The 27,013-nt window shown below is 38.7% G+C and overlaps 1 protein-coding gene and 2 pseudogenes across 3 annotated transcripts in view; 2 read left to right on the top strand and 1 right to left on the bottom strand.

The window, feature by feature from the left end:
• Nucleotides 1–208: 208 nt before the first annotated feature.
• On the bottom strand, nt 209–6,737 carry LOC113915895 (annotated as a pseudogene).
• A 4,168-nt stretch (nt 6,738–10,905) lies between these two features.
• ADGRG7 (adhesion G protein-coupled receptor G7) overlaps nt 10,906–27,013 on the top strand; it is a 67,671-nt gene continuing 51,563 nt past the window's right edge. For all 3 annotated transcript variants that reach the window (XM_027582058.2, XM_027582059.2, XM_027582057.2), the window contains exon 1: nt 10,906–11,237. In XM_027582058.2, coding sequence (XP_027437859.2) covers nt 11,123–11,237 — 115 coding nt within the window. In that variant the 5' untranslated portion in view covers nt 10,906–11,122. The remainder of the gene's footprint in view (nt 11,238–27,013) is intronic.
• Nucleotides 19,370–19,836, top strand: LOC113916146 (annotated as a pseudogene).

The raw sequence follows: 27,013 nt of genomic DNA, 5'->3' as shown, positions 1-27,013 counted from the left end.
ACAGAATATGAAAAAATCAATTATAAATAAATATAAAAATTTGCCTGTATAAGATTTTTATTGAAGGCATGATTATCATTGTATAAATGCCTAAATGTGAGACTATAAATAAAGTAAAATGTTGAAGGACTCTGTTTTCTCAATTTTAGAAAAGGGTAGTTCTCTGAAGACAAATGTTTGAAGTTAAAGTACAAGGACGTCACTAATTTCACACACTGCTATCATCAACAGATTGTGATGAATCCAACAGATTGGATTTCATCACAAGAATCCAGCTTTCTTGATTCCAGGAGACAAACCATACAGAAGGTTTTACTCATTCAATATGTCTGTGAAGATCTGACACCCTGCAACTGGTATATTTCTTCTAACCATAAAGGTGCAGGCAAGGTAGAGATTATGGAGTCAGCCTGACTGATTTGGTGATCTTTACTAAAGGCATCTGAAAACATCTGATTGAGCCTTCAGGTAGGAATGTGAACATTTGCTAGTGTATATAGAGGTGTTAGGCTTGACACAAGATAAGGCACTTCAGGAAAAGAAACTCAATTCATGCGGATTTCATCCATATTAAGGGACCCTTTAAGTCTTGCAGAGCTTCTTAGTTTCAGCAGCAAATTTGCCACAATGGGGTTCATTGCATCCAAGGGCTTCTGGTGCCACTTTTCAAAAAGCCCCGGCACTTGAAGTAACCAGACTCCTTGGCTTTATTGTTGTACTCAGCTTTCCAGAATTCACCATGAGGTCAATCTTGCTAATGATGTCAGATAAAGATTAGTTGTTAGTGGGCACCACACAGTCTGCATGCTCATTAAGTCCCTTCATTGCCGAGATGCTATTATAAGGCAAGGTTATGACATCATCCTCTTCAGAAGGATAAATTGAAGTCATGAATCTGTATAGTTCTGGGAATTCACCCTCAAGCACCTTCAAGAGAAATGTGCCAAGTCCAGATCCTGTTCCTCCTCCCGTGGAATATATAATAAAAAAACACTGCAAACAATCACAGGGCTCTGCCAACTTTCTGAGTTTCTCTAGAATCTGTTCTTCATAAAGACTGCCAAAAACTTGGTGACCCACAGCCCAATTATTCCTTGAGCCAGAAATATCGGTGATGAACTGCTTGCTATCAAACACATCTCTCAATGGGCCCTGCAGAATTTCATTTACCACTCTTTGCTCCATGTCAGTCAAGACAGCTGATGCATTCAAAGAACAAATTTTCCCCTTGGAAATACTGTCACTGTCACCAACCACTCTGATATCCACATTTCTAAGGAAGCTGTTTATTGCCTCATTATAAATTCCTGTCTGGTTGGCCTTGGCATGCTCCCTTAGTGCCAGATCCCGGAAGCAGCAGCCCATCTGGTTTCCACACACCGGCTGACCAGTACAACCACCACCGACTGGGTCACACTGCAGCGTGGTGAGATCAGGGCACTGGGGAGCCCACGCCTGGTTTCCTACTTCCAGCCTGGCCCGGCCCACCAGCAGCAACCCTACTTCTTTTGTCTCTACTGTAACTCCGAAGGAATCCTTCTCAACTTGTAGCATTGGAAAGTGAGCCATAGGAACAGAAAAATGAGAGAAAAATCAAAGGAAGATATTATTTAGAGAAAAGAGGTTGTCTATAGGTGAGGACTTGGAGACCAGAGAGTTAGTGTTAGATCATGCAGTCAATTTGTGCTGAGCCCATGATAGAATATAAGTCTTCTGACACCAAAAGTTGGGGCTCTTTCTACTTTAGAGGTGACACTACTGCATAATGAATAGCTCAGTTCCTTCTTAGATGGACCTGCCTCATTCCAAAGACCATCTGCCCCCATCCCTGCTCCCCACACAGCTTCTGTTCAAATATCTGGCCAGACATTGTCTTAGTCAGTTTGGGCTGCTATCACAGAGTACCATAGACTGCATGGTGTGAACAGCAAATATTTATTTCTTATGGTTCTGGAGGGTGGGAAGTCCAAGATCAAGAAACCAGCAGACCTGTGTTTGGTGAAGGCCTTTCTGGTTTGCAGACTGTCTTGTATCCTCACGTGCAGAGACAGATTGTCTCCCTCCAGTATCTTCTTTATAAGGAAATTAATCCCAGCATGAGGGCCCTTCTCTGATTACCTGATTACCTTCCAAAGGCCTCACTTCCAAATACAATCACATTGGGGATTAGACTGGATGAATGGCTAAGTACTGAATATAAATGAACAGCAGAAATGACAATAGCAACGATGCTACCTCCTAGTGGCAGAGCGTGGCAACACAACTCATAAGACAAAGTACCAGGGTCACATCCTAGAAGAACGAGTCAGACCACAAACATTGTTAGAGGTAGAGTTTGGGTTATTTTTTAAAATCTTAATTTTTAAAATCTTTAAAATTTTTATTTTTTTTAAAGATTTTATTTATTTATTTGAGAGAGAGAATGAGATAGAGAGAGCATGAGAGGGAAGAGGGTCAGAGGGAGAAGCAGACTCCCTGCTGAGCAGGGAGCCCGATGCGGGACTCGATCCCGGGACTCCAGGATCATGACCTGAGCCAAAGGCAGTTGCTTAACCAACTGAGCCACCCAGGCGCCCCATAAAATCTTAAAATTTTTAAAAAGCTAATATATCCATGACCTTAACTGGCACTTAAGCTGAACATCAGTTTGAAGCTTAATGTTTTAGTTTTCAAAATAAGGCATGTATTTGAACTGGAAAATGTACACTGAGCATAATATGGCAAATGCCAGGGATGAAAATATTCTCTCTCCCAAGTTCTATTACCAGCTATAAAATATAGTCACCTTATTGAGAAACAAGCTGATAACGTGGCTTAGTTAATACATTTTTGCTGTTTTATGGCCCCACACAGGTTGGCAAGTTTCCGTAACTGGCCTTTTTGTCAAACATTCCAATATTCCTCAGATAGGAATGTAGAGTAAACACTCGTGGAGTAAATCATTTACCAACTAGTGACTTCTGCATTATTATCTTTGATGTGCTTTAACATCTTATATGCCTGTTCTCTAACTAGATCACAAACTCCTTGAGTATCATACACTATTATTAAGCTTTCTGGGGATTATGGGTCTTATCTAGAAAATGCACGGTGTCTGTTGCAAAGTGGTTCCTGTATAATTCAGGATTCTCCAGAAACAAAACAAAAAAAGGTATATCGGCCAATTAATTTAACAATTAATTAGTAATCAATTAAATATTAACAATAAAATAATTATACTAAATGGAGAGATTTAGGATCCAGAATACTATCTTGTCAAGATAAAAATAGTGGGATTTGGGTGCCAGTCAGTTAAGCGTTTGCCTTCGGCTCAGGTCATGATCCCAGAGTCCTGGGACAGAGTCCCACATCAGGTTCCCTGCTCCGCAGTGAGTCTGCTTCTCTTCCCTCTGCCCCTCCCTTGTGCTTTTTCTCTCCCTCTCCCTCTCAAATAAATAAATAAAATCTTTTAAAAAAATAAAAATATTATATGCAAACAATGAATCATGGAACACTACATCAAAAACTAATGATGTAATGTATGGTGATTAACATAACATAACAAAATAAAAAAAAATAATAATAAAAATAGTGGGATTTTATGTAGGACATCGAAAATACCAAGTCATCTCACCTCAGACAAGCTTATGATTTCATACTACTATTTTCAGAAGGACTAGTGTTCATATGGGACTAGCGTTTCTTGGCTGAGGCTCTTTTTTATTTACTGTAAATTTTGGGTCCTGCATTTCACCTGAATGAGGCTTTTTAGAAAGGAAAGGAGAAAATTAAACTACTTCCTACACTACGTCTCTCAACCGCCCCATAATTGACCAATTCTCTCTTCTTTCAATCTTACTCACACACCTGTGGTTATCAGTTCAGATTCGGGGGATATAAATGGGAAGGAATAGAAGAGGAGAAAATGGAAAAAGAAAGATAAGGGAACAAGTCAGAAGAGATGAAGAGAGGAATTGAAGTTCTCTGGAGCATGATGCAGAAGTAAACTTCAAACGAGAAAAGAATTTGAGGGCTCCTTTTCTTTCACCTCCTGTAGCACAGAGAGATTAATTCAGAGTTACATTAATCAGAGTCCAGCATCTTCTGTGGACACATATTTTAGTTTCATAGGCACCAAACTTCTGCTAGTGTTAAGTGAATTACTTCCACAAAATGGTGCTGGTTTTTCCTCTCTGGAGCAATCAGTCCTCCAGACCCTCAAGAGCCTCAAGAGATAGAACACCTGGGTCTAGAGAACATAGGAGGCACCTGAAGAACCAAGGCATCTAGAGGAGAGGAAAGTGGAAAGGCACAAAGAAAGGTCAGTGAGTGAGTGACTTCCCCTTGGCCCAGGAAAGCTTTTTCGGTACCTCTCTCCCTGCCCTCCATTGACCACCAGGTAGAAATAGAGGTGGGGGGGGGGGTTGTATAGATAAAAAGGTGAACTCAAGGGTTTCTCTGTTAGCAGTGGCTCAGAGTTTTCACTAACGAAGGGGCAGCAAATGCCATTGGGAGGTTTTCTAATGGAGAAACTCAGGCTCATCGCTAAGGAATAACAGGTGGGAAAGATGAGATTGGCCTTTGTCATTAGTGTCATAGGAGGTAAGGTAAGCAGGTTTCTGTGTAATTAACTCTCTATTGGGGTCATAGTTCAAATGGTAGGGAAAGAAAAGGGATTTCAGAACTTCTTGATGCTTCTGGGTATAAGCTCATTAAGAGTCTGGTTAAATAAATGAATAAGATAAAATGAAGAATAGTGGTTTCACAGATGACAGAAATACAGGCTCCTTGTGAATTTGAGCAGGCTTATTTGAAAATCTGGCAAGACTTCCATAAACATTAACAAAAGAATGTCCTAGGACACAAAAAGGCCATTTAATCTCTTGCCATTTGCTGGTTTACTGCAAGCTTGATTCACTTCCTTTGGGAAAATTACCATTGAACAGTGATTATAAACTTCAGCGGGCATCAAGATGGAGGACTAGTTAAAACACAGATTGCTGGCCCCACCCCCAGAGTTTCGGATTCAGTAATTTCCTATTTTATTTAATGGGTTATAATTAGAACACTATTTTGATGCTCAAATTGCTAGAGGTGTTGGAAGAAAGCTGTCCTCACTTTGGGGGCAAGAGAAAACGGAACTAGACACCTGATTCTCATTTTTATTTTTTTAATTCAATTAGCCAACATATAGTTCACTAATTTTTGACGTAGTATTCAATGTTTCATTAGTTGCCTATAACACCCAGTGCCCATCACATCATGTGCCCTTCTTAATGCCCATCACCTGGTTACCCCCCTCCCCCCACCCACCTCCCTTTCCGCAACCCTCAGTTTGTTTCCCGGAGTTAAAAGTCTCTCGTAGTTTGTCTCCTGGTCTGATTTTTTCCCATTCAGTTTTCCCTCCCTTCCCCTATGATCCTCTGCACTGTTCCTTATGTTCCACATATGAGTGAAACCATATGATAATTATTTTTCTCTCCTTGACTTATTTCATTTAGCATAATATCCTCCAGTTCCATCCATGTCAATATAAATGGTAGGTATTCATCCTTTCTGACGGCTGAGTAATATTCCATTGTATATATGGACCACATCTTCTTTATCCATTCATCTGTTGAAGGACATCTCAGCTCCTTCCGCAGTCTGGCTATTGCGGACATTGCTGCCATGAACACTGGGATGCATGTGCCCCCTTCTTTTCACTGCATCTGTATCTTTGGGGTAAACACCCAGTAGTGCAATTGCTGGGTCATAGGGCAGTTCTATTTTTTAACTTCTTGAGGAACCTCCATACTGTTTTCCAGAGTGGCTGTTCCAGCTTACATTCCCACCAACACAGTGTAAGAGGGTTCCCCTTTTTCCACAACCTCTCCAACATTTGTTGTTCCCTGACTTGTCAATTTTGGCCATTCTAACTGGTGTAAGGTGGTATGTCATTGTGGTTTTGATTTGTATTTCCCTGATGGCAAGTGATGTGGAGCCTTTTTTCATGTGTCTATTGGCCATTTGTATGTCTTCTTTGGAAAAGTGTCTGTTCATGTCTTTTGCCCATTTATTGACTGGATTATTAGTTTTTTGGGTGTTGAGTTTGTTAAGTTCTTTATAGATTCTGGATACCAGACCTTTATCTGTTACGTCATTTGCAAATATCTTCTCCCATTCCATAGGTTGCCTTTTAGTTTTGTTGACTGTTTTCTTTTCTTTTTTTTTTTTAAGATTTTATTTATTTGACAGAGAGGCAGCGAGAGAGGGAACACAAGCAGGGGGAGTGGGAGAGGGAGAAGCAGGCTTCCCGCTGAGCAGGGAGCCTGATGCGGGGCTCGATCCCAGGACCCTGGGATCATGACCTGAGCCGAAGGCAGCCGCTTAACGACTGAGCCACTCAGGTGCCCCTTGACTGTTTTCTTGATACTCAGTTTTATCCAATTCTCATGTGGAGTGAAAAACTTTGGCCTTCAGTGTAGGCATTCCCATCCCCTTGCTGTATTTCTAATTATTTCCAGAGTCCCAGAAAGGGGAGATGGTGCTCTCATTCACACAGAGAAAACCCAGGGATAGGTGGGGAGCTCTGACCATGGTTCTAGTGTTAACCTAGAACCAACAGATTCTGTTACACTGAAGGAATGACTGCAGTCCTGCCACTGAGGGCTTGGTGCCTGGCTTGCTGGAGTAAGCACCGTAATGGTTGGCTAGCTTGCCTCCCTCCCCTGGCTGATTGAGATACCTTCATTCCAAAGAGCAGACTGCTCACGCATGTGCAGTATGCTCCAGGAGCTGGCCTGTATCCAAAGACTACTGCACAACAGCCCTGTTCCAAACACTTGAGCATCAGCCCTGAACCTGTACCAGCTACACCTGAATCATTGCTTCTTCTATCCACTGATGGGAAAGGAAGGAAAAAGAGCCCAAACCAGCAGCTTTCACTCTCTTTCTAAAGGAGGAATTCTAGCTTCTTCCCCCCTACCCCGTTTTTAAAAATTTTAATTCCACTATAGTTAACACACAGTATTATATTTGTTTCAGGTGTACAATATGTGTGTTTAAGACTAATGGGATGTCATTGTTTCAGGGCCTATGAATGGCCAGAACTAGAGAATATATGTATGTTAATGTATGATATATATCATAAACATGCACACATATATATTTGTGTATATATTCACAGTTTTGCATCTATTTATTTTTATATAAAATGTATTTATTAAATATATATTGAAATATATATTATTATTAATATATATAGAAAACCATGAGTTTGTATTGATACATACATCCATTTCCAATCCAACATTCTAAGTTTCTATTTTTTTAAGTCATACTGGAAATTATTTAGTTCAAATATTAGAAATAAGAAGTAATATCACACCCCTTCCTTCCCTTGAAATACTTGACTTTATTGCAGCCATCAGTTTTCCTCTTTTGGATAAGAAGTTCATAACTGCATTCATGCATTTATCTGATAGCCATTTCCTTTAAAGGATATTGCTTCCTCCAGAATTAGCCTCCTGTAGCTTTTCTTTCTCCATTTTTCTCATGACCTGTTTTGAAATTCTTGTGGAATTCAAGTTTTGTTCCTTTCCAAATTTGTAATTCCCTTCTCTTAGAGTAAGGAACTTGGCTCTCCTTATTCTTATATGTTTACCTATTTGACTGGTCATCCTATATATAACTAATCTCTGATCTTCAGCCCCACCTTACCTATGTTTCCATACCTATGATGGAAAAATTCCATCACCCTATGGCGTGGACACTCTTCTTTCTTTGCTTGGGGTCTGACTCCTTATGCTAGGCTGCCACTCCATGTGGACACCCTCCTCAACGCTGGCTCTGAATTCCCACACCAACCAGCCCACGCATGCAGATGCCCTGTGACCTTTTTTGGTCTCTAAAGGAATGCACTCCTCTCCCTGCTCTGGCTTTGATTTCCCACAATTGGGCTGCCTTTTGCCTGAAGGCTTTCCTCACCCCTTGGTTGTGAGGCTGTCCCTCCCCATCACATGAATGCCTTAGTCACTCTGCTTGTAACCTGACATCTCATGCCAGGCTCTCTTGCACCCTTTGCCCTCCCCTAGTCTCATTTCCTCATTCATACAATGGGCTCTGACATCTGCTCTGGTCTATTGCTCATCTCTACTCCCACTATAGACACCTGCCTTGTTCTTCAACTAATAACTTTAGGACTAAAATTTTCAGGAAGGGAAGGCCTCAACTAGGTTGTTTAAAATATGAAAAAATGGAGTTTCAGATGCTTATGTGGCTTGTCTAGGGTCACCAAGCAAACTAGAGACATTGTCAGTACAAATTCAGGTATCCCTGAGTATAAGCTGTGTGAAGGCAGGGACTTTGCCTCTCTTGTTTACTCTATCATCCTCAGCACCTAGCACAATGTTTGCATTGAGTAGAACAAATGAATAAATGAATTATTCCCTGTTTAGTTTTTTTCCTTTTCCTGTTCCTTTTTGTGATCTTGATATGTGTGTGTGTGTGTATAAAATTGATGTCTATATATTTGTCTATAACCAACAGAAATTCATGCTCTAATATAAGTGTCAACATCTAAATATCTGTGCCTAGGAATTTCTTCTATTCCATAAATTTCTAGAGTTCCTAGCTGGATAGTTGGCATATAAATGAAAATATGAAAGTACTAAGAAGCTATAGCCATTATAACATCCCAGGATTCCAGCATTTCCATCGAGTGTGGAGGAGAAAATGTCTGAGAACCACCCAAGTCAATTTTTCAGTCACCAGACTACAGCCCCTTCAAAATGTTTGAAATACAACAAGGGAAAAATTCCATCACGCTATGGCAAACATGGGCCCCATGATCAGTTCCTTTAGTCACTCTGCTCAACTAAGTAAGACCTTTCTGCAGATGATCATGCAGGGCAGTGTCTCCAAAGCACATTCTGAAAGTTTGCTATCTCTGAGAAATTCTTCTTGAGAAGAGGATTCTGTGGTCAACACTGGGAACTTGACAATTCACAATGTATGTAACATATTAAAAGCTCTAAGAGGGGTGCCTGGGTGGCTCAGTCTGTTGGGCATCTGCCTTCAGCTTGGGTCATGGTCCCCGGGTCCTGGGATCTAGCCCTGCATTGGGCTTCCCACTCAGCAGGGAGTTTGCTTCTCCCTCCCCGCCCCCACTCATGATTGTGCTCAATCTCTCTCTCTCTCTCTCTCTGAAATAAATAAATAAAATCTTTTTAAAAAAATAAAGGCTCTAAGAAATCCTAGAGTTGAAGAAAAGTATTACCTTTGTGTAACCTAATGTCACTCAAAGTTCCTTAACCAGAGAGCTCCTGTTTAGTGTGATACCTGCCCAAGTCTCATCTCCTCATTCATACAATGGGCAAAAAATACCTGTTGCAGAATAAATGAGATAAAGATACATAAAGTGCATAGCACAGTGCTTGGTATATTCTAGGCACTTCGTAAGTGCTACTTCCTTTTCTTAGACATTATTTATTTAAAATGATCCCTTTTATTATTGAAAGAATAATAGATATATTCATTATTGTTATAATTGAAAAAATATTAAATGAGAAAGTTAAAAACTTCAAATCATAAAGGGTGTAAAATGAAAAATGAGTTCCTTAGATCTCTCAGATTCCCAAGAAGAATTATTTTTAATGTACCCTTCCCGACATTTTCTGTGCATATACATGCAGACATCTCAGAAACAGATTTTTAAAAATATATTTACAGCAAATGAAACAGTGGATTCACATTCATTTATGCTGTGCTGCTGCAGCGTTACTTCTAAGTTCTTCCATTTTGGGGTACATCGATGTGTTTTTCTGAAATCCTTGGGTGGGGTAAAGGTTAGAGCCCTATGTTCATGTCCCCTAAAGCTGTATTTTGATAAAGTGAGTATTAGAGAGAATAGGGGAAACATATAGTTGTTTTGGGGGTTGAAAAAGTCAGCTTAAATGTGTCCTCTTTTGTAAAATCTTTCCGAATCCCCCAGGAACAGGACTCTGATTGAGGTGAATATTCATTCCTCCAGTCTTTCAGTTGATGATGGAGTGGGGATGGGGGGAAAGAACATGAGAGCCTGGGCAGGAGAGGGTCAGAGCTGCAGCTGCAGACACCAGCTTACATTGATCCAGATGGTGGCTTCATCTGCTAGGGTTGCTGCAACAAAGTACTACAACTGAGCGGCTTAAAGCAACAAAAATTTATTGTCTCACAGTTCTGGAGGCTAGAAATCCAAAATAAAGGTGCCAGCAGTGTTGGTTCCTTCTGAGGGCTCAGAGGAAGGCTCTGTCCCAGGTCTCTTTCCTTGGTCTGTGGACAACCATCTTCTCCCTGTGTTTCTTCCTAAATTCTTGCCTCTGCATATCTCTGTGCAAATTTCCTCTTATAAGGACACTGGTTTTACTGGTTTAGAGCCCGCTCCAATGACCTCATTTAAGCTTGCTTACCTCTGTGATGACCCTATCTCCAAATAACGTCACATTCTGAGGTACTGGGGGTTAGAACTTCAACATAGGAATTTTTAGGGAGACGCAATTCAGCACATAACAGGTGGGTTGTAGTACTGGGATTTTGTGCTTTGCAAAACTCACCCCGTGCTAATAAAGCCCACTCACCCACTGCAGCTTTCAAAATGTGGGCTCCTTTAAAAAAGTGCAAGGACTAGAATTGTGTGTGTGTGTCACTCCCCCTTGTTGACAAGAGGGAGTCTGTGTGGCCTGAAGCACCTGTTAGTCTACCTCAGCTAGATCCCCCTAAAACCGAAGTGTAAGAAGATGACTTTTATTTTTTTGCTCCCTTCCCCACCTTCTTGCTTATCTGGACATTTATACTTTGACCCTGTTAACTATTCCCTCCTTTTCTTCTTTATGACCCTCAGTTATCTTCTCTTCCCATAATTCCAACCTTTTTTTTCATGCTCTCATTCAGTGAAGGACGAGGAAATTGCAGTGAGAGCATGTACCTTTCATCAGATGATTCAAACTGCATCCTGTCTGATTAACCTAAAAAGTCCTGAAAAATGAGGACTTCTGCCTGATAGATCACTGAAAGGAGGAATTATTTTTATATTTTAGAATAGTTTCTGAGTAAGCTTCTTGGCTCAAGAAGAAAGACACTAGTTGTTTTTCAGCCAGGAGTGGATTTGTGGCTTGGCTTCTCCATGGCTTCCTGCCGTGCGTGTGACCTCAGGGTGCTGACAGCCATTGTGTGTGGACTGCTGACGACCATCGTTTTGGGACTGGGCATCTGGATGACTGTGCTTAAGATCCAGAGAGGTAATATTGTTTATGGTTAACTATGTTATGTTTATCGTTTAACTTTCTATGTTTAACTCAAATCAGGAGAAGGTATTGAGCCTCTGTCCCTGACACCTAACACACCAGTACTGCAAATAGCCATGTCTGGGCTGAGGTTGCCCACCAAGGTGTCATGTGTGAAATGCAAGAGGCAAGGGTCAGTCGATGGCTAGCATATGGTTGCACACGTGAATCTGAATATGTGAGTGTGAGTGGGCATGGTGATGAATTACCTAGTTTGATTAGCCTCTTGCTCTTTTTAACTCCTGACTGGGTAACAGCTTAATTAAAATCATTACTAACACACGTTTGGGTCTGTTTAGCTAAATCCACAAAAGATAACTCAGTATGGACACACGCATACATACCCACATAATCAAACATGTGCAGAATGGAATTTCATCTCAAGAAGAAAGTCTAGGGATGTTCTCACCAGGATTGTAAATAAAATTGTACGGTTTGTGCACAAAGTTCTCACTTTCCACGTGTTAACTACTCAAAAATGAAGATTACCTAGAAGATGATTTTTCTGGTTGTTCAGCAAATGTTTGTTAGTAAACTGCTGTGTGCCAGAGCTGACACTGGAAGGTGGGAGGGGGAGCGATGGTGTGTAAAACAATGATGTTAGAGGACCCCCCCCCCAAACTCACAACAAAGACTTTCTATAACCCCAGCGCTGGTTCCCTTGGGCTGCCAGACGTTCTCCATAAAGGGATTCAAAGCTGGATGTGCTGAGTATTCCCTTTTGTAACAAACAGAGAAGGATTCTAATAAAATTGAGTAAATAAGTGTAAATAAAACCAGTCCAAAGAGCCGCAGGAGGGGTGATCTGCCCTCTGAGAAGATAGTTAACTGAGGAGGATAGAAGGTTTGGGGAACCGGCAGAAGCACAATGCATGGCTGCAAAGATCCACTGTTGGGAACAAGAGAAATCAAATATATTAGCTGTTGTTGGAGTGGTAGCTGAGAAGGGGTCTGATCGCCCTCCCCTCCTCCCCACCCTTCAGAACATTATCTAGAAAACATGGAACTAACTAACATTTGGATAATCAGCATGAGAAAATTTGCCAGAACAAAAACAATAGAATTTAAACTTGAGAAAAAATGTGTTTTTATTTGTTTTGTTTATTTATTTGTTGGTTTAAGTTTTGTTTAAAGTTAGAAAAATTATGAACTATAGGCTTCACCCTATTAAGGCTGCTAAATTTATGAGACTTTATTTAAAGAGTGCACTTTTAAGGTATCGTTCTTTCCTTCCTCCCTCCCTCTTCTCCTTCTTTCCATTACATGACATCTACTTTAAAAGGGAAATTTGTGGTGAGTTATAAAGGACACAGGCACAATAGAACCATTAAAATGAGGACCAAAGTATAAAACATTATGAGGAAGAAAACAGGGAGTTGCTAAAAATAAATACAAAACATAGTCCCTGAGACATATCCCTGAACTTCCTGAGGGCTAAGACCCCAGATGAAGCATAATAGGCAACAAAAAACCCTTGTTCAACAGTAAAAGCATACCAGCTCCTCAAAAAAAAGAGACAAATGTGTCCTTGCTCTGAATTTTTCTTAAAAAAATGTTTTAATCGAATGCAGTTGACACACAATGTTACATTATTACATTAGCTTCAGGTGTACAAATGATTTGACAAGTTTATGATGTATGCTTATCTCATTTAATCCAAACAACTACCTTTGAGGCAGTTATTATTATATCCATGATACTGATGGGGAAACTCAGGCTCAGAAAATATCAAGCTTACTTACTTAGCTAGAGAGTGTTGGGTCTGGATTTAAATCTAGATTATTCTGACTTTAGTTTCTTTCTCTTCACTCCCACATATTCTGCCTTCTAGAGGGAAGACGAGGTTAACTCAATTAATTCATCTCTCTTTTTTTTTTTTTTTTTGAGGCAACCATGCCCCAAATCCCTAACTCACAAAGATAAGCAGTAACCAGTAGAATGTTTTGCTAGGCAAGGTTAGGCACTTTGGTAAGTCACCTTGTTTGTGAGATCTACAATTATTAATTAATTGAGATCGACATTATTAATGCCGCTTATAGAGTGTAGATTAGTATGTTCACTTTTAAGGTTTTCTGAGTCTTCAAATGGTGTTTACAGACTTTTGGAGTAACTGCTATAGCTTTGCCACAGTCTTCTAGGTCTTGCCAAAGTACTTCCTTCAGTTTCACAAAGTTATGTGATTGTCTGCTGTTAAACTTCTAGTCTAGAACAGCTAAAGAGATTACATTCAGACTGCATTGCCTGGAAAACTGCTCATGTTCTATCAGCTTTCCTCCCGGTGACTGCCTTTAATGGAAAGATTTCTCACATTCACATAAGCCCCAATATCTACTGGCCATCAAACAAGCCATGAATGAGCTTATGTCTAATTATTCTAAGTGTAATTATTCATTTTTTTTCAATGAATCATTGGTTTAAATATCAAACAAGTGCTTCAAGGCATGGCTTCTAGAATGCCAGGGATCTGTGTTGTATAGAAAAGCTTTTTATTCTGCTCCTACTGCTTAATAAGGCCTCTTGTAAAAGGTCATGGTTTAAAGCCCTAGTCCAGATGAAGTTGATAGCATTTCATGGAAGTAGACACGACTTCTTTCAGAATTGCTAGAATAGTCTTTGGCATTTTTATGCCACTGATGAAAACATTAAATAATAATAATCTTTTTTTTTCCACCAAAGCATCACAGTGAGATACATTGTTAAGTGTAACATCTTCTCCATCTAGGCTTTCCGGAATAAGATATCCTATGCTTTTGAAGTTTTGTTTGGTAAAGAAATTTTTCAAAACTATTGATGACTCTTGCAATTTCCAAAAGGAGCTCAAGACTTGGAGATCTCCTATGATGATGTCAGTTTACTGGAACACTCTTTATCCAGAATTTCACATGGCTGTCTCTTTGATGACTTAGACCTTTTCTGTCCACTCAGTCTAAGGTTATCATTCTATTTGCTCTCTTTCACGTGTATTTTGCTCATGGCTTTTATCATCTGATAATCTCTCACTTATTGCTGTCTCCCCATTCCAAGAATGAAAGCCCCAAGAAAGCAGGGAACTAACTTATTAATCTGCATTCCCTGCACCTAGAAGAGTAATTGGAATATAGTTGCCAACATAGCTGATGAGCAAATGAAAGAATCACATGAAAACCAGAAACTGGACTAAAAGTTGTCAAATAGTTGTATTCAGAGGTAAAAGAATATAGCTACCAATTCTTTGTAATTTGCCTCAAAATATTAAGATAAATGATATTATGGATTTATTTTCAGCAGTTAAGCAGACACCATTTTAGTTTTCTTCCTCTGCTCCAAGCCATGCAACACTCTAACCATTTCCAGAACTTTGGCTTCATTAGATCTCTCCAGTTGTGTATGGCCTCTTTTGTTTGGCTGTGTGATCAGCAATCTTAAGTGGTTTCATGTTGGAGCAAATCAAAGTTTTGTCAGACCTCTAACCTTTTCACATTAGGAATTTTATCAAATAATATGCACCCTATCGAATGTGTTTTCAGAGTGAATGACAATAAGGTGTTCTATCTCTGTAGGATTTGTGCTCCCAGTAGCAATGAATCTTGTAATACAAGAAGCAGCGTGGCGTTTTGGTCCAATCACATTTGATGAAAGTAAAATGAAATATAACCAAGTTTTATTGTGCATCTTTCCCTTGACATTTTCCAACTTGAGCTAGACCTGATGTAAACATAGACAGATGTCCATAATCATAATAGTAGGGGATGTTTTCTGAACTCTTAGGGAGAATATCTTAACCTTATAACATATTAGCATCAATGATAATGCCTTATTGAACGTTCTTGAATCTTCTAGATTATAAAATTCCTCCTCTCTGCCATCCTGAGTGCCTTTCCCACTCATCTCCAGGTGCTCTGTCCTTCACTTCCTATCATAGGATTCACTTATGCCTCTGGCCAGCAAGAGACTTTAGTAGGTTGCAATATTCCCAACCCCGAGGTCAAATTTCATAGAATTGAAATTCTTGCACAGTAAGAAATGTGGATTGTGGGGAAAGGTCAATGAGAGTTTATTGATTCTCAGAAAATAATTTGTACACGATGCTTGACTTTCATTTTACCCAATTACAGTACTTCCTCAAGAGGCAAACTTGATAATAAATCAAATTCATGGGACTGCTCCTGGAGGACAGGTTGCATTTGGGGGTTCAAAAAAAGGTCCAGATGGAAAAGGTTGGGTTTTAGATAGCTATAGTGTTATTTAGTCTTAATCTCTATTCTGCTCCTTTACCAGTCTCCCTTCTTACTTCCTCATGTAACCACTCTCTAAATCAAGAAAACAATTATTATGAAAGGGAAGGGATTTGTTTGGGAGGAATAAATTTTGTTATGTAATTGGCTGAGGGGTATGAATTATTTTAACATCAGTGATGTTTAAATTGCTGATCCCATTTTCAAAGTCAGTTTCTTTAATTAAGAGGCTAGAACCTTGGCTTAGTGGATTTTTCCTTGATTTCCACATATTAGATTTACTTAAAATTCTGAATACAACCACTATCCATAGATCTTTTGATATCATATGTTATTGAAGAACGTCAAGTATAAAATATGGTGGTTAGGAGTGTGCACATGAGACTAAGGGGGTGGGGGAAAGTACCTGAGTAGAAAAAAAGACAAAGTTCTGGAGCCGGACTGCCTTGTTGAAATGCCAATGTCACCACTTACTAACTGAGTAAACTTGAGCAAGTTATTCAACATTTCAGTGCCTCAGTTTTCCTATTATGGGAGTAATAATAAATCTGCCTTACAGAGCTGTCATTAAATGATTAAATGAGTTTTAACACACTTACAGGTTTAAGATGACATCTAGGACAATATAAGCATTCAACAAATGCTAAATCCTATTTTTAACTTATGAATTTTTAGATAATTTAGTGCATAGTTTTCTCCACTCCCTGAATTATACCTTGAATAGATGCCATTGACCTAGATTGGATCTTTGGATTGAAATTTAGTTTTTCAAACTGAAGGTCTACTATAGGTATAATCATTAAGTTCAACTGATTAATTTATTTAAAAAATTTTTTTAAAGATTTATTTTTATTTGAGAGATAGAGAGAGTGAGAGAGGGAAAGGGAAAGGGGAAGCAGACTCCCCTTTTAGCATGCCCAGTGTGGAGTCTGAGGTGGGGCTGGATCTCTCCACTCTGAGATCATGACCGGAGCTGGCCTGACCTGAGCCGAAACCAAGAGTCAGATGCTCCACCGAGTGATCCACCCAGGTGCCCCTCAACAGATTAGTTTAAAACAGAAACAGAGGGGCACCTGGGTGGCTCAGTTGTTAAGCCTCTGCCTTTGGCTCAGGTCATGGTCCCAGGGTCCTGGGATTGAGCCCCGCATCAGGCTCCCTGCTGGGTGGGAAGCCTGCTTCTCCCTCTCCCGCTCCCCCTGCTTGTGTTCCCTCTCTCACTGCGTCTCTCTCTATCAAATAAATAAATAAAATCTTTAAAAAAAAAATAAAACAGAAACAGAAACCGTTCTAAGAGTTGCTATATCTTCCTGCATTTAAAAAAATATTTGTACTATGCTACACCATCAGGGAAAATTTTATTAAAATATGCAACCAGTTTATTGAAATATGCAACCAGATTTTCTTCTTGAATAACTTTTACCTTAAGAAAAAACTATACCTTATGTATTTTATTTGTTTAAATTTTTTAGGGTTTCTTTTCACAATGGAATAAACTTTTCTCATTTAAAAGGAATCTTCATCCTCATCCAAATATTTCAAATTCCTAGTCTGGGACAAATGACAGATGCCAAGATGTTAAAACCATAAGAATTGGAGCCAGACACTAGAGGCTTCTGATGGAATTTCTTTGACTAAGGAAAGATATTTTTATTCCTGCACTTAATTAAACTAGACTTTTCAAAACAGATTCTAATTTTGCCTAGTTTAGGAGAGGAAATGAAATTCATGTTTTCCATTTGGAAGTTTTAATATTTTATGCTAGTTTCTCAGGCAGCATGAGTGTTTTACATATGCTTTGCATTTAATTGTCCATGTTGTGTGGTAAAGATATTGAAAATAGGGCTACTATTTCTGGAAATATTAATTGTTATAATTTAAGAAAATGTAGGGAAATATACTGGTGTAATTTTTTTTTGAAGATTTTATTTATTTATTTATTTATTTATTTATTTATTTATTTATTTATTTATTTGACACAGAGAGAGAGAGAGAGAGAGAGAGATCACAAGCTGGCTGGGGCAGAGGGAGAGGGAGAGGGAGAAGCAGGCTTCCCGTGGAGCAGGGAGCCCAATGTGGGGCTGGATCCCAGGACCCTGGGATCATGACCCGAGCCAAAAGCAGATGCTTAACCCACTGAGCCACCCAGGTGCCCCTTATACTGGTGTTATAAAAGAAAACTACTACTGTTAAACATATTCCAGTGTATTAATCCTCAAGTAACTTGAAGCTGATGCTTACCCTCCCTGTTTTCCCTGTGGTAAAGGCAGCACTGTTAGGAGAGGGCAGGAGAACTTGATTAGTAACCAAGAGATCTGAGTTAACTCCACTCAGCTATCAATTAATTACTAATCTGGAACAAGGTACTCTTTATATAGGAGGTACTCTTTATGTAGAATGGGGATGTTGGGCTAATGAATAGCTAATGTCATTTTTATGAGTCCATACGTTTAAAAACCAGTTAAATGAAGAAACAAAGCACTTAATCTTTTTGGGTCTGATTTTCTTTACTTAAAATACGGAGGTTTAAAAATACCAATACTATCTTTATTATATTTTGTGGGTAATTTAGGACAGGGTCTTGAACTGCAGAGCAAAAGGTGTTAAAATTGTGATTATGACAGAGGAGTGGTAGCTCAGCTTCAGCTTGATATCCTCAACCAAAATGCAAATGCCAAAGAGGCAGGTGCTCAGCAAACATTTGTTGCGTACCATTTATGCATTTGTCATTGAGCTGGACCCGGAGATAAAAGAAATTAAAAAAATAAATATAAATAATGGGGCACCTGGGTGGCTCAGTTGTCAAGCCTCTGGCTTCAGCTCAGGTCATGATCCCAGGGTCCTGGGTTCGAGCCCCACATCGGGCTCTGAGCTCGTCGGGAAGGCTGCTTCTCCCTCTCCCACTCCCCCTGCTCGTGTTCCCTCTCTCGTTGTGTCTCTCTGTCAAATAAACAAATAAAATCTTTAAAAATAAATAAATAAATAAATACATAAATACATAAATAAAAAAGAAAGTCAATTCTAAGGAAGGTTGTTTGGCAGTAATGAAAAGAACAAAGCAATGGAATGGAAATTAAAAACAAAACAAAACAGGAGCAGATATCAACGAAACCAAAAGCTAGGGACGCCTGGGTGGCTTAGCTGGTTAAGTGTTTGCCTTCAGCTCAGGTCATGGTACTAGGGTCCTGGGATTGAGCCCTGCATCGGGCTCCCTGCTCAGCGGGGAGTCTGCTTCTCCCTCTCCCTCTGACTCTCCCCCTGCTTGTGCTTTTTTTCTCTCTCTGACAAATAAGTAAAATCTTAAAAAAAAAAAAAAAGAAAAGAAACCAAAAGCTAGTTTTTTGAAAAGATGAATTTAAATAGATAAATATCTGGTGAGATTTGTCAAGACAAAAAGCCATAATTAAGCGATATGTACAAAAATAAAGGGAGCCACAACAAAAGTAGGAAAACAGACAAGATTTAAGCAAAAGTCAAGTGGGAATACCAACTCCATGTTTTTATTTTCCAACCTGTGAATGTATTACCTATTAAAATATATAATAAAGCAGTGATTATAAAAACATAATAAAATCATAACAAATACCATGGAAAACCTTATCCTGGCTAATATAAAAACTTTGGCCAGGTGGCAATTTTCTAAAAAAATATAAATGACCAAATTTACCCCCAAAGGAAGGAAAAAAACCTAAATAGAACTATAACCATTAAAATAATTGAATTAATTGTAAAAAAAAAAACCAAAAACCAAAACAAAACGAAAACTGCATGCAAATGCTATGCATTCATTACCTTACATATAATAATAGTATAAAATAGGTCGCAGATGTACCATCTCCAGGTGGCCCCGGGAACCTGTTTTTCCCGGGAACAGCTATGAGCAAGCGGAACCAGGTTTCGTACGTGCGGCCGGCCGAACCGGCGTTCCTGGCTCGCTTCAAGGAACGGGTCGGCTACAGGGAAGGGCGTACCGTGAAACTGAGAGAATCCAGCCTCAGCTCCCAGATGAAGATGGTGATCACAGTGACAAAGAAGATGAACAGCCCCAAGTGGTGGTTTTAAAAAAGGGAGACCTGTCAGTTGAAGAAGTCACGAAAATTAAAGCAGAAATAAAGGCTGCGGAAGCAGATGAAGAACCGGCTATAGTTGATGGAAGAATCATGTATCGAAAACCAGTCAAACGTTCCTCGGATGAAATATATTCAGGTTTAAGAGCAAGCTCAAAAAAGAGGAAAGCAAATGAAGATGAAATAAATAAGCAGGACTCAGTTAAAAAGAACTCACAAAAGCAAATCAAAAACAGTTGCCTCCTTTCTTTTGACAATGAAGATGAAACTGAATAAGTGTAAATATTTTGGACTTGGTCTTCCTTAAGAGTATATGGGGTGTTTTTTTAAAGTGACACTTTTTTTTTCTATTTAAAGATAATACAAGTTCATTATAGAAAATTCAGAAAAAATTTAGTATGATAAAAATTTTGTCTATCAATACCCCTTTGATGTGAGGCTAACTCTATAGATATTAACTACTATGAACATTTTGGAACTCCCACATGTAGGGTATGTATGTATGTAAATTATATTTTTTAAACAAAATTGAGATTATATTGTATATGTTTTCTGTGCTGCTTTTCACGTGACATTATATTCTGAGCATTTTTCCAGATCAGTAAAATTAAAAATTCAACATAATTGCTGCAGAGGATTCTGTCATTAAACAGATCGCCTATTGCATCTTCTTCATTAGCAGAAGCCCACTTTGGAGGAAGATGATAATGTGCCTATTTAAGAATACTTCCCTAGCTCCTGCTAAAGGTAGCCATATAATAGCTCTAGCAATTTTAGAGATAAAAGTGGATCTTGTACAAGTGAGCTTCTAATAGAAGAGATCTTGGTAGAAGAGAGGATCTAATGTATAACATGGAGACTGTAGTTAATAACACTATAAAAAAGAGAGATACAAATAGAAGTCTGCTTAATAAAGCTACCAGGTGTTTGATACAAGAAAGCAGATCTGTCAAGCATGAACCATTGTCCTCGTTACATCCTGCTACATCCAGGAGCACATACATGAAACCTAGGAGTATTGGAGCCATTTTTTGGCCTAAGGAAGGCAGATCCTTTCTCTGGGTGGTACCGTGGAAAGACTCAAGGCACTTGGATCCTAGGTAGGATCCTGATAGCATGCCTTGAGAGCTGTTGCACCAGCCACGGACTGCCAACCACTGGACTTCTTGTTACATGAGAAGAATAAACCAAAAGTTGTTGGTCAGTAGTACCACTTGCTGACACCTGAGAATTCAATGTCTCCTGCCCTCCTTTTCCTTTGAGAGGCCCCCTTTAGTGTTGTGTTCCTAGAATTTGTCAACCTTAAAAATAAAAGTCAATTATTTTACCAGCAAAAAAAAAAAAAGTATAAAATAAGATGCAAAAGACAAATGACAATTTCAATATAGAGTTACCTCTGGGTATGGAGGGAAAGGAATGTTGCTAGAAAGGAGTACAAAGAGTTTCAATTCTTTCTGTAAAGTTTTATTATTTTTAAAAAACTCTGAAGCAAATCTGAGAGAAAGTTACTATCTTTTATAACTGGCTTTGGGTAGTGGGGGATGTTTTATCCTCTGTATGTTGAGTATTTGAAGCATTCTACAATTTAAAAAAATTCAGGTATTCCCCTGGTTACACAGAGAAGTTTGTCATATAACAATTACGATTAAATCTCTCTTGGTAGAACCTCGCCCTTTGAGGTCTGGATCTGTTTCTTATTTTTTTACACTAATACATTTTATTTATTTATGTATGTATGTGTGTATGTATGTATTTTGTAAAGATTTTATTTATTTATTTATTTGACAGAGAGAGACAGCGAGAGAGGGAACACAAGCAGCAAGGCAGAGGGAGAGGGAGAAGCAGGCTTCCCGCTGAGCAGGGAGCTCGACGAGGGGCTCGATCCCAGGACCCTGGGATCATGACCTGAGCCGAAGGCGGATGCTTAACGACTGAGCCCCCCAGGCGCCACCATACTAATAGATTTTATTTTTCAAGAAGTTTCAGGCTACAGTAAAATTAAGCAGAAGTATAGAGTTCCCATTAATTCCCTCTTCCATCACCCCTTTTTTTGATATCCTCAAAATAATTTGCTGGGATTTTGATTGGAATTTCATTAAGTTTATAAATCAAGCTGTGAAAAATTGATAATCTAAGCAATAAGTTTTCCTATCTATGAGCATGGAATATCTCTCTACTTATTTAGAATTTCTTTGATTTCTTTTATTAGAAGTTTGTGGTTTTCCTCATACAGATTCTGTACATATTTTGATAGATTTATATTCATGTATTTCTTTTTTTTTTGGTGCTAATGTAAATGGTATTGTGCTTTAAAATCCAAATCCAGTTTACTTTTGCATATTGACCTTTTATCTCAAAATCTTGCTATAACTGTTTATTAGTTCCAGAAGTTTTTTTGGTGAATCTTTGGGATTTCTTACGTAGATAATCATTATCTTCGATATGTGTGTACCTAACAATATAGTGTCAAAATAAGTGAGGCAAAAACTGAGAGAACTGCAAGAAAAATAAATAAATCTGCTATGATAGTTGGAGACTTAAACATCCCTTATTAGTAATTGACAGATCCAGCAAACAGAAAATCAGTAAAGATAAAGTTGAACTGAAAACACCATCAACTAACTAGATCTATTTGACAATAATCTATAGTATACTTCATCCAATGATGTTAGAATACACATTCTTCTCAAGCACCCATGGAGTATTCACTGAGATAAACTACACTCTGGGCCATAAGATACACCTAAACAAATTTAAAAGAATAGAAATCATTCAAAGCATGTTTTTAAACCAAGATGGAATTAAACTAGAAATCAATAACAGAAAGATAGCTGGAAAATCCCCCAAATATTTGGAGATTTAACAACACACTTCTAAATGGCAAGTGGGTTAAAGAAGTCTCAAGAGAGTTTTTTAAATATTTTAAACTAAATTATTGTCTATATAAGAAATCATCGAGATTGTTAGTTCTTAGAGAATGGGTCCATTTATCATTATGAAACGTCCTTTATCTCTAATGACTTTTGTTGCTCTGAAATCTGCTTTGTGTGAAGTTAATATAGCTTCTTTAACTTTCCCTTAATTAGTGTTGTCATGGTATATCTTTCTCCATCACTTTACTTTTGATTTGAGGTGAGTTTCTTATAGACAACATATAGTTGGGTCTTGTTTTTTAATCCACTCTTATAGTATCTGTTTTGTAATTGGTGTAGTTACAGAATTGCCATTTAAAGTGATTATTGATATATTGGAATAATATCTACCATAGTTGTGTTTTTATTGTTCTTTTCTTTGTTTCTTCCATTGCTATTGTATTTTTCTGCCTTATCGGGTTTTAATTGAGCATTTTATATGATTCTGCTTTCTCTCTTCTCTTAGCATATCATTTATACTTAAAAAAACATTTTGGTGGTTAACCTAGAGTTTGCAATATACATTTACAACTAATCTAAGTCTGGGGTGCCTGGGTGGCTCAGTTGGTTGGCTTCCAACTCAATTTCGGTTCAGGTCATGATCTCAGGGTCGTGAGGTTGAGCCCAGCACTGGCCCCGCACTCAGCATGGAGTCTGCTTGAGATTCTCTCTCTTCCTCTGTCCCTCCCCTCACTTCCGTGCTCTCTCTCTTTCAGTAAATAAAAAATAAATAAATCTTTAAAAAGACCCAGCTAATCTAAGTCCACTTTTTAGTAACAATGTACGGCCTAATGAATAGTGCCAGAACATCATTACACAGTATTCCCAATTCCTCCTTCTCTTCCCTTACAACATTTTTTGGTCATTTATTTCATTTTTCCATAAGCTATAATCACCTCATAATCATTGCTATTATTATCTTGAATAAACTTATCTGTTAGGTCAAGAAAAAGATTTTATTTTACTTTCATTTATTCCTTCTCTAATGCTCTTCTTTTCTTATGTACATTCAAGTTTCTAGCCTATATCATTTCCTTCTCTTTGAAGAATTTTAAAATTTCTTGCAAACTCTCTCAATTTTTGTTTGTTTCTGTGTCTTTATTTCTCATTTACTTTTAAAGGATAATTCTTTGGATACAGAATTCTTTATTGGTGGTTTTTTCTTTCAACACTAAATATTTCACTATACTCTTATTGGTTGCATGGCTTCTGAGGAGAATTCCAATGTAATTCTTATACTTGTTTTTCTACAGATAAGGTTTCTCCCCCATCACCCTTCTGGCTTCTTTTGAAATTTTCTCTTTGTCATTGATTTTCTGAAGTTTGGATAGAATGTGCCTAAGTGTAGTTTTTGTTTGGTTTCGTTTGGTTTTGACATTTATACTGGTTGGTGTTCTCTGAGATTCCTAGATCTGTGATTTGGTGTCTGCCATTTATTTTGGAATATTTCCAGACATTAAAACTTCAAATATTCCGGGGCACCTGGGTGGCTCAGTAAGGTACGTGGCTGCCTTTGGCTCAGGTCATGATCTCAGGGTCCTGAGATTGAGCCCCACATCGGGCTCCCTGCTCAGTAGGGAGTCTGCTTCTCCTTCTCCCTCTGCTGCTCCCCTCCTGCTTGTGGTCTCTTGCTCACGTTCATGCTCTCTCTCTCTCAAATAACTAAATAAAATCTTAAAAGAAAAAAAAACAAACCAAACAAACAAACAAAAAAAAACTTCGAATATTTCTTCTATTCTTTCTTCCCTTTCCTGTCCTTCTGGTATTCCCATTAGATGTATGTTACAATTTTTGTCCCATAGTTCTTAGATATTCTGTTATAATTTTCATTCTTTTTTTCTCCTTGTTTTTATTTTTTAAATTTTATTTATTTAAATTCAAGTAGTTAACATATAATGTATTATTAGTTTCAGATGTAGAGGTCAGTGATTCACCAGTCTTATATAACACCCAGTGCTCATTACATCACATGCCCTCCTTAATGCCCATCACCCAGTTACCCCATTCCCCCACCCCTCCTCCCCTCCAGCAACCCTCAGTTTGTTTCCTGTGATTAAGAATCTCTTATGGTTTGTCTCCCTCTCTGATTTTGTCTTTGTTTTTAGTTTAGAAAGTTTCTACTGACATTTTTTCAAGCTCAGTGATTCTTTTCTTGGATCTGTCCAGTCTACTGATGAACCTGTCAAAGACAATCTTCACTTCTGTTACAGTGTGTTTTGTTTCTAGCATTTCTTTTGATTCTTTCTTAGAGTTTGCATCTCTTTTCTTATATCACTCACTTGTTCTTGCATGTTATCTACCTTTTTCATTAGAGCTCTTAGCATATTAATCATCATCATTTCAAATTCCTGGTCTGATAATTCCAAAATATCTGCCATATTTAAGTCTGTTCTGATGCTTGGTTTGTCTCTTCAGGCCATGTTTTTGCCTTTTAGTGTGCTTTGTACTTTTTTGGTTTAAAGTCAGACATTATGTATTAGGCAAAAGGAACTGAGGTACAGGACTTTACTGTGAGGTTTTATGTTTATCTGGCTAAAGTTAGGCTGTATTCACTGTTTACTGTAGCTACAGGTGTTCTTTGCCAATCTCCCCACCTCTACTTCCTCCCTCTTGGGCAAGCACTGTTCTGATTTTATCACCATAGATTAGTTTTGCTATTCTTGAACCTTATATTAAAAATATTATATAGTATTTACTCTTGTATGTCTGAATACTTTTGTTAATGTAATGTTTTCCAGATTCATTTATGTTGTTGTATTTATTTATTGCTAAATAATCAATAATCCATTATATGAATACGCATAATTTGTTTATTCAGTTGATAGACTATTTTTTTAAAGATTTATTTATTTATTTTTAGAGAGAGAGTGTGTGAGAGGGGGGAGTGTCAGAGGGAGAGGGAGAGAGAGGGAGGGCGAGAAGCAAACTCCCCACTGAGGGCAGAGCCCAATGTTGGGCTCAATCCCACGATGCTGAGATCATAACCTGAGCCAAAATCAAGAGTTGGACACTTAACCGACTGAGCCACCAAGGTGCCCCCACCCTCCTTTTTTGCTAACATGAATAAAACTGCCAGGATTGGGTTCCCTGGAAGACAAATTCTGAATTGAAGATTTATCTGCATGAAAGTTTCAACAAGTGCTCTTGGGATCAATACTTGTGGAGTGGTGGGGGTGGTTAAGGAGTCAGAACTGGGTAGAAGGAGAAATTGAACTACAAGACAGCTGAAGTTGGGATAGCCCTCCAGAGTTGATGTCTGTATTAGTTATCTATTGCTGCAGAACAAATTACCCCAAAGCTTAGTGACTTAAATGATAATCGTTTATTATCTTTCATGGTTTCTCTGGGCCCAGAATTTGGAAGCACCATGCCTGGGTGGTTCTGGATTAGGATCTCTCATAAAGTTGACCTCAGACTGTAGCTGGAGCTGGGGTCATCTTGAAGCTTTCTTCAGTCATGTGTGGTGTCCGGGCAAAGGAGACTCAAAATCTTGGAACAGCTGAAACTCCTTAGTCTTCTCTCTCTCTGTGTAATTTCTCCCCTTGATGTCTCTAGCACAGAGGCTTCAGAGTAGCTGGATTTCTTACATGTTACCTGTAGGTTCAGGTCTCCCAAGGCATATATCCTGAGTGAGAGTTAGGTAGAAGACAAATCATCTTTTGTGATCTAGCCTGGTAGTCACATAATTTCTGCCACTCTGTTAGTCAAGGCAGATACAAAAGTCCCCTCAAGTCAAGGAGAGGAAACATAAACTCCACCTTGCAGTGGAGAAGAGTTATCATATTATAAGAAGAGTAAGAGAGATGGGATGTGTAGTGTAGCTGTCTTTAGAAAATATACTCTTTGAGGTCTTGAGTCTGAGGGATGAAACTTTATTCCCTGGCTTTGACCGGCCATGGCACATGTCACCAGTATCTTGGATGAACTGATTCTCTTTAGTTGAGAGCAGTTCTAGAAAAGGACTCAGCTAAGTGTTCTCAGTTGCCAACATTCACAAAAGCTAGAGGAATGAGTGCTTCAAACCTGAAGGGAAGGATCCAAGTGACATACAATAGCAATGTTTCTAACACCTGCATTCTTGTATGAATCGGTTTGTGGACATGTATTTCCATTTATTTTGCATATTTATCTAGAAGTAGAATTTCTGTGTCATAGGTAGGTATATCTTTAGCTTTCTTTTCCAATGGAATTGCCTTGGCGTTCTCTTGTTTTTTGTTTTTTTTGTTTGTTTAAAGCTTTTATTTATTTATTTATTTGACAGAGAGAGAAAGAGAGAGAGGGAGAGAGCACAAGCAGGGGGAGCAGCAGGCAGAAGGAGAAGCAGGCTTCCTGCTGAGCAGGTTGCTGATGCAGGGCTGGATCCCAGAACACTTGGGATCATGACCTGAGCTGAAGGCAGATGCTTAACTGACTGAGCCACCCAGGTGCCCCGGCCTTGGTGTTTTTAAAAATCAACTGACTAGGTATGTTCTATCTACAGTTAAGCCTTGAACCACATGAAGGTGGGACGTGCTAACCCATTGCACTGTTAAAAATCTGTG

Source organism: Zalophus californianus, chromosome 1, assembly GCF_009762305.2.
Source record: "Zalophus californianus isolate mZalCal1 chromosome 1, mZalCal1.pri.v2, whole genome shotgun sequence".
Lineage (NCBI taxonomy): Eukaryota > Metazoa > Chordata > Mammalia > Carnivora > Otariidae > Zalophus > Zalophus californianus.
The sequence above is the reverse complement of the archived record's forward strand: the minus strand, read 5'-3'. Positions and strand labels throughout refer to the sequence as shown.